Source organism: Ovis aries, chromosome X (genome assembly GCF_016772045.2).
Source record: "Ovis aries strain OAR_USU_Benz2616 breed Rambouillet chromosome X, ARS-UI_Ramb_v3.0, whole genome shotgun sequence".
Taxonomy (NCBI): domain Eukaryota; kingdom Metazoa; phylum Chordata; class Mammalia; order Artiodactyla; family Bovidae; genus Ovis; species Ovis aries.
The window spans coordinates 67592326-67605290 of NC_056080.1; the positions used below are offsets into that span (position 1 = coordinate 67592326).

The 12965-nt window shown below is 38.5% G+C and overlaps 1 protein-coding gene across 2 annotated transcripts in view; it reads right to left on the reverse strand.

Moving 5' to 3' along the window:
* Positions 1–12965, reverse strand: part of ZDHHC15 (zinc finger DHHC-type palmitoyltransferase 15) — a 116213-nt gene that overhangs the window by 89379 nt on the left and 13869 nt on the right. For both annotated transcript variants that reach the window (XR_009598894.1, XM_004022206.6), the window contains exon 2: positions 199–225. Coding sequence is in view for 1 of the 2 variants with exons in the window: in XM_004022206.6 (XP_004022255.1) it covers positions 199–225 (27 nt within the window). In the remaining variant the exon portion in view is untranslated. The remainder of the gene's footprint in view (positions 1–198; positions 226–12965) is intronic.

A 12965-nucleotide genomic window follows, 5' to 3' on the forward strand; every position in this document is an offset into this window, starting at 1 on the left:
TTTTTTTCCCCAGAGGAGCTAATGAAAATATGTTCTGCTTTATTTCTGGGCAATCTTCCTAAAAGACATCATCTTAAAGTTTCCACTAACCTCAGTGTATTCCTGGGAAAGTTGCTCAATTTATAGGCTTAATGTAATTCACTTTTAGACAGAAAGAGAGATATAGTCCTGACAAAAACAACTTATAATACCACTTACCTTTTTCTGCTGGGCTCAAAACAGTCACTGTGAAAAGAGAGAGAGAAAGACCAAGATTAGTGGTATTTAGAAACATTATTTTTCTTATCTGTTTTTCCACAGCATCAATTTTAGTAATTTAGTCAATGATTAAAGGAAACCATCAGCCTGCTAACATAAAGGAAGGCAAGGGTGATTAAATTCTATCCTTTGCTATCTTCCTTTATCTTAAACCTTGAGTGAGAATTTCTATGGGCTTCCCTGGTGACTCAGTGGTAAAGAATCTGCCTGCCAATGCAGGAGACATGGGTTCAATCCTTGGGTCATGAAGATCCCCTGGAGAAGGAAATGGCAATCCACTCCAGTATGCTTGTCTGAAAAATCCCATGGACAGAGGAGCATGGTGGGCTAGAGTCCATGGGGTTGCAAAAGAGTCAGACACAGAGGGGACCTTCAAGATGGTGGAGGAATAGGACAGGGAGAACACCTTCTCTCCCACAAATATATAAAAAAATCACTTGCATGTAGAACAACTCCCATAGAACATCTTCTGAATGCTGGCAGAAGTTCCCAGACATCCAGAAAGGCAAACCAATCTCACTGGAGTGAGGTAGGGCATAAGATAGAGACTAAAAGTGAGACAGAGGATTTCAGGATAGGGACCTGCACCCCGGGGGAGTCCTAAAGGAGGGGAGGTTTCCACACACTAGGAAATCCCATCATATGTGGGGTCAAGGGGAAACTTCAAAACTCAGAGAGTGCAGCATAGGAAGACAGGTGCTCTGAGGCAAAAACAGAGAAAATTCACCACAGAGATTAAGCCCAACAGCACTTCCCAACTGAGAAGTGGCTCACACACTTGTGTCCACTTGCCGTGAGTGGGGGCTAGGTGCAGAGGCCTAGGCTTTGGGGATGAGGCCTCAGAGTGAGGGCCAGAGCTGACTGTCATGAAGATACTCTGAGAGGGCTGAGGCAACACAGTAGAGGTAGACCAGAAAAACTTTGGGTCTGCCACAGAAAAAAAGGATCATTCCCTCAGGAAGACTCTAACACTGCCCTGTGATTACACACGCTCACAGAACAAGCGACCCCATCCAAGCGAATTCTGAAGAGGTGTGATCCAGCTGCGGTCTGTGGCCCCAGAGGCAGAGAGGCAGGCATGGTGCCAGAGGTGGAAGGCAAGGGACCGCTATAATCTCAGTCCCAGAGATCACAACTACAGCCAAGCAGTGAGCAGCTGCAGGTTGCCACCCATGTCTTCCTGGAAGCCTGAGCAACTCAGCTCTGCCAAGTGTCCCACAAACCTGGACTAACTCCCCTGGGGAAAAGCATAGCCCACCTCCAACTATTTCAACCCTCCACATTGCCCAGCCACAATGAGCACTCCCCACACACCCCTCTCCCCAGCACAATTGAGCAAGTGACCCCGAATAAGGGGCTACTTTCACACCCTCACATCTGGGCAGTGAACAAACATGGGAGAGAGACTTAAAAACAAAGGTGGGACCAAAACCAAAGCAGAACACCAGGGGCTTCATGAGCAAAGGAAAGAAGGCAAAAGCATTTCAGAAGTGACAGCTGAAGCAGTTTAAATTCCAGCATTTAGCCTGAGACTGCTTTGAGAGTAAGTACAAACTGGAGCAAGATAAGACCTGAGTATGAGCAGACCCTGCACTGCCCACAACATGTCCAGAGAGATACTTCCTTGATATACTGGAGAACTTTCTGAGTAGGCAAATCAACTGGAGCCAGAAAATGGAGAAACTACTTGGACATTCCTCTCACTTTTGCTGTTATTCTGTCGCTAAGTCGTGTCCGATTCTCCGCAACCCAGTGGACTGAAGCACACCAGGTTCGCCATTCCTTCATTGTCTCCAGGAGTTTAATCAAATTCATGTCCACTGAGTCACTGATGCTATCTAATCATCTCATCCTCTGCTGCTCTCTTCTCCTTTTGCCTTCAACCTTTTCCAGCATCAGTGTCTTTGCCACTGAAAAGGTTCCTTGTATCAGGTGGCCAAAGTATTGGAGCTTCCGCTTCAGCATCAGTCCTTCCAATGGATATTCAGGGTTGATTTCCTTTAGCATTGACTGGTTTGATCTTGTAGTCCAAGGGATTCTCAAGAGTCTACTCCAGCACCAAAATTCTTTGGCACTCAGCCTTCTTCATGGTCCAACTGTCACATCTGTACATAACTACTGGAAAAACCATAGCTTTGACTAGATACAACTTTGTTGGCAAAGTGATGTCTTTCTTTTTTCAATATGCTGTGTAGGTTTGTATAGCTTTTCTTTCAAGGGGCAAGAGTCTTTTAATTTCATGGTTGCAGTAATCACCTGCAGTGATTTTGGAGCCAAGAAACTAAAACCTTTCATTGTTTACACTCTCTCCCATTTTATTTGCCATGACTCTATATATTTCCCCTCCTCTTTTCCCCTTTTTCTTTTTTTCTTCTCTCATACGGTCCTAATGTGGTTGTTTATTGCTCCTTTAATTTTTATTTCTTATAACCTACTTTTTCTTTCTATTAAAATATCTTATTTTTAAAACAAATTCCAGATTTTCAATTTTTGTTTTAGATATTTCTTTTTGATATTGTATTTTTTGAGAGTCTAATTTTTCCCATGCTTTTGATTTTTAGTTTTTTTATCTTTTGTTTTTAATTTTGTATCTTTGAAAGTCTGTTAATAATTTTTAATATCTATTTTCATTTGGGGTTTGATTATTGGCTTGATTAAGTTCTCTTTTTTGATTCTTCTTTTTAGCTTTTCTTTCTCCTTTATCTTTCTTTCCTTCTCTATATAACTGTGTGAATCTCTCTGGGTGATCTTGGCTTTTGAGAGTTATTTCACCATTATTCTAGGGGTTTTTTGTCTTCTGTGCTGTGCGACCTGTGAAATCTTGATGCTACAGTCAAGGTTCAGGCCTGAACCCCAGAGGCGGGAGACTCAACTTCAAAACTGTGGACCACCAGAAACTACTAACTCCATGGAAGATTAATAGGTGAAAGCCCTCCCAAAGCCCTCCATCTCAACACTAAGGCCAAGCCCCACCAAAAAGCCAGGAAGATCCAGTGCCAAATGCCACATGCCAGTCCTTCAGCTACATAGGTGCACAACCTGCACATTAGTAGATAGGCTGACCAAAGCCATAACAAACACATCAGTTTAGTTCAGTTTCTCAGTTGTGTCCGACTCTGTGCAACCCCATGGACTGCAGCACACCAAGGCTCCCTGTCCATCACCAAACACATAGATACCCCAAAACTCACTACTGGACCTGGCACTACTCTTCAGAGAGACAAGGTCTGGCTCCATCCAGCAGAACACAGGCACAAATCCCCCCAACCAGGAAACCATCACAAGGCACTGGTCCATTCCCACCCAGGGGAGGCAGAATCCACAATTAAGAACTATAACCTTCCAGCTTGAAGAAAGGAGACTCCAAACCCAGTAAATTTACAAAAAATGAAAAGACAGAGAAATATCCAGCAGAAGGAACATGGTAAAAACCTACAAGATGGAACAAATGAAGATGAAATAGGCAATATACCTGAAAAAGAATTCAGAGTAACGATAATAAAAATGATTCAAAATCTTGAAAACAAAATGGAGGTATGGATAAATAGACTATAGGCATGGATTGAGAAGATGTAAGAAATGTTCATCAAAGACATTGAAGAATTAACGAATATACAATCAACAATGAACAGTGCAATAACTAAGATTAAAAGTACACTGGAAGGAAGCAACTGAGTAGAGTAACTGAGGCATAAAAATGGATAAGTAAGCTGGAAGAGAGAATGACTGAAATAACTGAAACAGAACATGAATATGAAAATTTGAATAATGAAAAAAGAATAAAAAGTAATGAGGACAGTCTCAGAGACCTATGGTACAACATTAAATATAACATTCAAATCATAGGGTTCCTAGAAGAAGACAAAATAAAGTCCATGAGAAAATATTTGAGGAGATTATAGTTGAAAATTTCCTTAAAATGTGAAAAGAAATAGCCACCCAAGTCCAGGAAGCCCAGAGCCTCCCCAAAAGGATAAACTCACAGAGAAACACAACAGATATTAATCAAACCAACAAAAATCAAACAGAAAGAACAAATATTAAAAGTAGCAAGGTAAAAGCAACAAATAACATACAAGGAGATACCTAGAAGGCAAATAGCAAATCTTTCAACAGAAACTCTACAGGCCAGAAGGGAATGGTAGGACATACTTAAAGTAATGAAAGGGAAAAGCTACAACCAAGATTACTCTATCCAGCAGGGATCTCATTCAGATTTGAAGGTGAAATCAAAAGTTTCACAGACAAGCAAAAGTGAACTGAATTCAGCACCACCAAACCAGCTCCTCAACAAATGCTGAAGGAACTTCTCTAGACAGGAAACAAAAATGAAAGGCCTACAAAAACAAACCCCAAACAGTAAAGTAAATGGTAACTGCCGTCGACGGAATGACACACCAACACTGCAGAGTGGTTTAAATCTTTATATTTTAACACTTGCTTCTTACAGCTGCTTAATTTTATATCCCTTGCACAACAACCTACAGGGCAAGCTGCCAAGCACTATGATTCAGAGACTATACAGTGCGCAGGCGCAGGGCGAGATAACCTTTACCTTGGCTTATTTACTGCAGCTAAGACTTTGTTTTGGGGAACTTCCTTATCAACTTAGAATCCGTTTTGTCCCAAGGTCTGTTCCTTTTGAGGAATCAGAGAAACATCCTTGTGTGCAAGCAATGTTCTTTTCCCATGGGAACAAATAGGATTTTTAGCTGAACATCTCGTTTGCAAGAATGCTCAGCCCTGGTTGAGAGTCTCGTTTGCAAGCACTTCTCAACCTTCTTTAAACCTAGTTCCCTACACTGGGCAGAACATCTGGTTTGCAAGAATGTTCAGCCCTGGTTGAGAGTCTCGTTTGCAAGCACTTCTCAACCTTCCTTATACCTTGTTCCCTACATCTCCCCCTTTCTTTTCTTGCAGGTGCTGAATAAGCGCTTGAATACACAAAGCTTTTTTTTTAAATTGTTTCCCTTTTCGCTAGCGCCAGTAGACTATAAAAGCAATAAAACATGAAGCAACAATCAACAAAGTTTACAAAGGATGTTTTTAACAATGTAGATATATGCCCTAAAGGATTAAGGTTATCTAATCTTTCTTGAAGACTCTTTAGTATATCAGAACCAAGAATATTAGGCAGCGTCTAACTAAAAGTTGACAATATAGTTTGTTCCAGTTTTATAATTTTAGCAGTTAAATTTTGGTGTCCCACCAAAGACCTTTTCATTTTTTTCCAACCCTCACTCATATTAAAAGGAACAGGGGTTACACATAGGTGAGATGAGTTCCAATCACATTTTAACACACTCCTTGTAGCTAACAGTCACTTGATCTCCTAACCAGGAAACAGTATGTTGTAAATTCAATACATCAGTAGCCAATTGAGAGTCTAAATCATGCTGTTGTTGCCACAATAAATGAGCATCCTTATGCCACTCCCTGACAAAATCAGCAGTCTGGATGCCCTGATGCAAAGCAAGACCTGCTACAGTTGCTGTTGCTGTTACTGAAGCCACGGCGAGAATTGATGCGATGACAATGCCAAGCATTTTTTGAGATCGATGGAGAAGAGTTTGCACAGCATTCACAAGATGAGTGACAGCAAAAGAGTCCGACCAAGGTCGAGTAAGATTAACAGGCAACCAGAGTTCAGTCCGTGCTTTCACAATGACCAAAGAGTAATTACTTGTTTTTAACATTTTCCCACCAGGAACAGTTTATACATTGAGTCAAGTTACAATCAGAACATGATATAACTCCCAAAATTTTATTTCAAATCCATTGCCCATACAGTAAAGAATAAGGAAATTTTACACATGCTATAGCAGAGTAAGATTTATTAATATGCAAATGAACTTGAAATGGCCCCTTAGTGATATCACACCTTTTTCCCCCTTTCTTATTTTTTTCAATGTATTTTCGAAGAGTCCGATTAGCTCTTTCAATTATAGCTTGTCCTTGACTATTATAAGGAATACCAAAAGTGTGCTTAATATGATATTGTTCTAAAAATTGAGATAATTTAGAGGATTGATATGCGGGAGCATTATCAGTTTTTAATTTTATAGGTATGCCCATAATAGCAAAACAAAATAATAAATGAGTAATAACAGAATCTGCCTTTTTTGAACTTAAAGCTGTAGCCCATTGAAAATGAGAATAAGTATGTATAGTATGATGAACATATTTCTGCTTACCGAATGAAGAAATAAAAACAACATCTATTTGTCAGATTTGGTTAGATTGTAGTCTTCTGGGATTTACTCCAGGAGGGGCAAAGGGCAAAAAAAACGGTGCACATATGGAACAAGAACGAACAATGCGTTGAGCTTGTTTTCGTGTTAACGAATAAGTTTTTTGTAACCCTTTAGAATTAGTATGATGTAAGCAATGTTTTTGTGTTGCAGACTGTAAAGGATAAAGTAAGGCATCAATATTTGCATTTTCTTGAGATAATGGTCCGGGGAGAGAAGAATGAGCTCGTATATGAGTAAAAAAGACAGGGTTAGTTCGCCTAATTAATAATTGTTGAACCTGAAAAAATAATTTATCAATATTAGTTTTTAAAATTACCAGTAGAGTGGCTTTAGGAAGATAAATACATGAAAAGACTGCATATTTAGAATCAGAAACAATATTAATAGGAATATCAAAAAAATCCTGTAATGCCAAACAAATGGCCCAAAGTTCAGCAGGCTGCACAGAAGAAAAGGAATGTGGAACAACTTTAGAAGTAGTATCAGTCCAATAGCCAGCAGTATTTTTATTGGCATCTGTAAAAATAGTTTTTTCTTCAACTGGAATATTAGATATAGGAGATTTACAAACCATTGATGTATGTCGAAGAAAATCTATCATTTTAGATTGAGGATATAGATTAGAAAAAGTCCCTGAATAAGATGCAAGAGCTATCTGCCAATTTTTATTAAACTGTAAGCAATTAGAAATTTGGGTGGAAGTTGAGTAATAATTGTTTGAGGGTCACTTTCAATTAACTGAGTAATATGGCCTCGACCTTTTAAAATAAGGAAAACAATTTTATCCATATAAGTAGTAAGCTTTTTTGTATAGTTATTGGGTAAAAATACCCACTCAATCAACCCTGCAGATTGAGCAATAACTCCAGTAGGAGAATAGGGAGTATGGAACACTATGAAATATATAGGTTGATCCTGTTGTAGATAAGTAAGAAACCCTTTATTTAACCGTTGCTCTACAAAGTGTAATTTTTCTTTTGCTTGAGAAGTAAGAGATCGAGGACTGTTAAGAGCAGTATCACCCTCTAAAGTAGAAAATAAATGACGCAATTGATGTGTAGGAATCCCTAACATGGGACGTAACCAGTTAATATCAACCAAAATCTTCTGAAAATCATTAAGAGTTTTCAAATTATTTCGTCTAATTTGGACTTTTTGAGGTTTTATTTTTTGTCATTTCAAAATAGCACCTAAATATGAAATAGGAAATTCAGTTTGAAATTTTTCAGGAGCAATTTGAAGATTAAAATCACTTAAAGCTTTTTTTACATGAATAAAAAATGTATCTTGTTCTTCTTTACTAGGAGCTGCCAATAGAAGATTATCCATATAATGATATAGAAGACAATTAGAAAATTGTTGTCTCACAGTAATAAGAGCACGATTAACAAACTCCTGACAAAGTGTAGGGCTATTAATCATTTCTTGAGGCAACACTGTCCATTGATAACGTTTTACGGGCTGCCCATGATTATACACTGGAATAGTAAAAGCAAATTTATTTTTATCTTTTATTTGCAAAGGAATATTAAAAAAGCAATCCTTCAAATCTAAAACCATCAAAGACCAATCCTGTGGAATCAAAGCAGGAGAAGGGAGACCTAATTGCAAAGCTCCCATAGGTTCTATACATTTGTTAACTGCCCTTAAATCAGTCAACATTTTCCATTTACCAGATTTTTTTAAAATGACAAAAACAGGAGAATTTCAAGGAGACGCAGAAGGTTTAATATGGCCAGATTGAAGCTGTTCTTTTACTAATTGTTCTAAAGCCTCGAGCTTTACTTTTGGAAGTGGCCACTGCTCAACCCATTTAGGGACATCAGTTAACCATTTTAATGGGAGAGCTCGAGGAATCTGAGCAGTGGCTACAAGTTTTCCCACGAAATGGTGAGTGTTGTTCCTAAAGAAAATAAAAGATCTCTTTTCCAGATATTAATAGGTATATTAACAATGTAAAAAGAAATAGATACTTTCTTTCCATTAGACAATTGGCATGACAAAGGTTGAGTGCTTTTCCACACATCTGCTATTGATCCTAAGCCTGTTAAAACAAGAGGAATTTTTTTTTTTTTTTTTTTAGTCATTAGGCCACTGCTGGAGAGAAATAACTGAAACATCTGCTCCTGTATCCACTAATCCTTTAAACTGTTTATCTTTAATAATCAGTGACATTAAAGGACGAGAGTCATTAATAAGCATTTTTAAAAATATACTTTTTTTTTATACTTTTAAAACTATTGACTCTCTCTCCCTATCTCAGCCTTGTTGGCAGCTACTAGAAATAGAGAGGCGTAAGGTGGTGCAGAAGGGTTAACAGCGTTGGAAGTTTATTTTTTATTTAATAAAACCTTTTAAAAAGCAGCAGTCATTGCTTTTACAGAATCTGAATCCTCCCCAGAACCCACATATCTATCTGGCTCAGTGGATGAATCTGTACTATCATCCGGAGGTTTGGGCGGAGGCCGAGGTGAAGCCCCCTCCTCAAGATAACATGAGACGGCCTCACTATTAGCAGCCATTAATTTTAGAGCCTGCGTTACAGCGCTACATAGAGTCCACAGCCTTAAAGGAATCACGTTTCTTTTTTGATGCTGCCTTCTTAACTCTTTTTGCACCACTTTCCATTCCTTCAAATTTAGCTGTACTTCTGTTTGATATTGAAACCAATAGCAATGCTGCTCTATAAGACACAACAACTCACTCAAGCGGCGAGTAGACGTTTTAATTCCTATAGAATGCAGGAGCCCCTTAACCAGCTCCATATATTGTGACTTTAAAGACGGGGAATTCCCCATAGTTTTTTCTTTTTTTTTTTTTCTCTTATTTTTTTTTTCTCGGAAGTCCCCCTTTCAGCGTTTTGCCCCAGGGTGCTTACCCTTTCGGTTCCATCATGCCCCACGCTGGGCGCCAGATGCCGTCGACGGAATGACACACCAACACTGCAGAGTGGTTTAAATCTTTATATTTTAACACTTGCTTCTTACAGCTGCTTAATTTTATATCCCTTGCACAACAACCTACAGGGCAAGCTGCCAAGCACTATGATTCAGAGACTATACAGTGCGCAGGCGCAGGGCGAGATAACCTTTACCTTGGCTTATTTACTGCAGCTAAGACTTTGTTTTGGGGAACTTCCTTATCAACTTAGAATCCGTTTTGTCCCAAGGTCTGTTCCTTTTGAGGAATCAGAGAAACATCCTTGTGTGCAAGCAATGTTCTTTTCCCACGGGAACAAACAGGATTTTTAGCTGAACATCTCGTTTGCAAGAATGCTCAGCCCTGGTTGAGAGTCTCGTTTGCAAGCACTTCTCAACCTTCCTTATACCTTGTTCCCTACAGGTAACAGGATCATATATACCAAAATTTACCTTAAACGTAAATGGGATAAATGCTCCAACCAAAAGATACAGATTGAATGAATGGATACAAAAAGAAGACCCCCCCCCCCCACCCCATACATACTGTCTACAAGAAACCCACCTCAGACCTAGGAATAAATGCAGATTGAAAGTGAGAGCCTGGAAAAAGAAACTGCTACAAGTAGAAATCAAAGGAAAGCAGAAGCAGCAATACTTATCTTAGACTAAATAGACTTTAAAATAAAGATATTTGTAAGACACAAAGAAGGGACACTACATAATGATCAAGGGATCAGTTCAAGAAGATATAACAACTACAAATATTTGTACTGCCTCCTGTGAAACCTGCATGCAGGTCAAGAAGCAACATTCAGAACTGGACATGGGACAACAGACTGGCTCCAAATTCAGAAAGGAGTATGTCAAGGCTGTATATTGTCATCCTGCTTATTTAACTTATATGCAGGGTACATCAAGTGAAATGTCAGGCTGGATGAGGCATAAGCTGGAATCAAGATTGCCAGGAGAAATATCAATAACCTCAGACATGCAGAATACACTACCCTTATGGCAGAAAGCGAAGAGGAACTAAAGAGCCTCTTGATGAAGGTGAAAGAGGAGAGTAAAAAAGCTGGCTTAAAACTCAACATTCATAAAACTAAGATCATGGCATCCAGTCCTATCACTTCATGGCAAATTTGCTGTAGTCCATGGTGTCACAAAGAGCGACCAAATTAAAAACCCAAAACAGGAGCACCTCAATACATAAGGCAAATACTAATATCTATTAAAGGAGATACTGACAGTAACACAATAATATTTCAGGACTTTAATACCTCACCCACACCAATGGACAGATCATCCAGACAAAAAATTAATAAGGAAACATAGGCTTTAAATGATACATTGGACCAGTTGGACCTAACTGATACCTACATGGCATTTCATCTGAAAACAGTGGACTTCACTTTTTTCTCAAGTGCATATGGAATATTCTCCAGGGTAGATTATATCTTGGGCCAAAAACCAAGCCTTCTTAAATTTTTAAAAATTGAAATTACTTCAGGTATCTTCTCTGACCACAGCACTGTAAGATTAGATATCAACTATAGAGAAAATGACTATAGAAACACAAACACATGGAGGCTAAACAACAAGCTTCTGAATAACCAACAGATCACTGAAGAAAATATCCCTAGAAACAAATGACAATGAAAACATGACAATTCAAGACCAATGGAATGTAGTAAATCAATGCTAAGCTGGAAACTTATAGCAATGCAAGCCTACCTCGAGAAACAAGAGAGGCAAACAAACAAACAAACAAAAAACAAACAAACAAAAAAACTAACTTTACACCTAAAGCAACTACAAAAAGAAAAAAAAATCATCCCAAAGTTAGTAAGTGGAAAGAAATTATAAAAAATCTGAGAAAAAAAAATGAAATAGAAATAAAGGAGATAATAGCAAAGATCAATAAAACTAAAAGCTGGTTTTTCAAGAAGATAAACAAAACTGACAAACCATTAGCTAAGACTAATCATGAAAAAAGGGAGAAGACTTAAGCCAATAAAATTAGAAATGACAAAGGAGAAGTTACAATGGAAAACACAGATACACAAAGGATTATAAGACACTACTATGAACAATTATAAGTCAATAAAATGGACAACCTGGAATAAATGGACAATTTCTTAGAAAACTTTAACCTTATAAACCTGAGCCAGGAAGAAATAGAAAATATAACCAGACCAATCACAAACACAGAAGTGAAACTGTAATAAAACATCTTTGAACAAACAAAAACCCAGTGCCAAATTGCTTCACAGGTGAATTCTACCAAAAGCTTATAGGAGAGCTAACACCTACTTTGCTCAAATTCTTCCAGCAAACTACAGAGGAAGGAAAACACCCAAATTCATTATATGAGGCCACCATTACCCTAATACAAAAACCAGACAAAGATACCACAAAAAAGAAAATTACACATCAATATCACTGATGATGTGACTCCTCCTTTGCCCTTGGATGTGGGGTATGCTTTATAGCTGGGATCCAACATTCTCCTGCCGATCGTTGCTCAGCAGCTAGTTGCACTTTTGGAGTTTTCACAGGAGAAGCTGAACACATGTCCTTCTACTCCACCATCTTAACATCTTTATGACAAACTACTTCAGTGTTCTTCCCTTGAGAACTCTGTGAACATACTTGATGAACAGTATGAAAAGGCAAAAATGTATGACACTAAAAGATGAACTCCCAGGTCAGTAAGTACCCAATATGCTACTAGAGAAGAGTGAAGAAATAGCTCCAGGAGGAATGAAGAGGCTGAGCCAAAGTGGTAACAATGCCTAGGTGTGGATGTGTCTGGTGGTGAAAGTAACGTCTGATGTTGTAAGAACAATATTGCATAGGAATCTGGAATGTTAGGTCCATGAAACAAAGTAAGTTGGAAGTGGTCAAACAGGAGATGGCAAGAGTGAACATTGACATTTTAGGAATTAGTGAACTAAAATGGACTAGAATGAGCAAATTTAATTCATGACCATTATACCTACTACTGTGGGGAAAGAATGCCTTAGAAGAAATGGAGTAGCTCTCATAGTAAACAGGAGTCCAAAATGCATAACTTGCATGCAATATCAAAAACAGCAGAATGATCACAGTTCGTTTCCAAGGCAAACCATTCAATATCAGAGTAATCCAAGTCTATGCCCCAACCACTAATGCCAAAGAAGCTGAAGTTGAATGGTTATATGAAGACCTACAAGACCTTCCAGAATTAACACCCAAAAAGACTGTTGTTTTCATCATAGGGGACTGGAATGCAAAAGTAGGAAGTCAAGACATAACTGGAGTAACAGGCAACTTTGGCGTTTAAATACAAAATGAAGGAAGGAAAAGGCTAATAGAGTTTTGCCAAAAGAATACACTGGTCATAGCAAACACCCTCTTCCAACAACACAAGAGAAGACTCTACACATGGGCATCATCAGATGGTCAATACCAAAATCAGACTGATCATATTCTTTGCAGCCTGAGATGGAGTAGTTTGATACAGTCAGCAAAAACAAGATTGAGAGCTGACTGT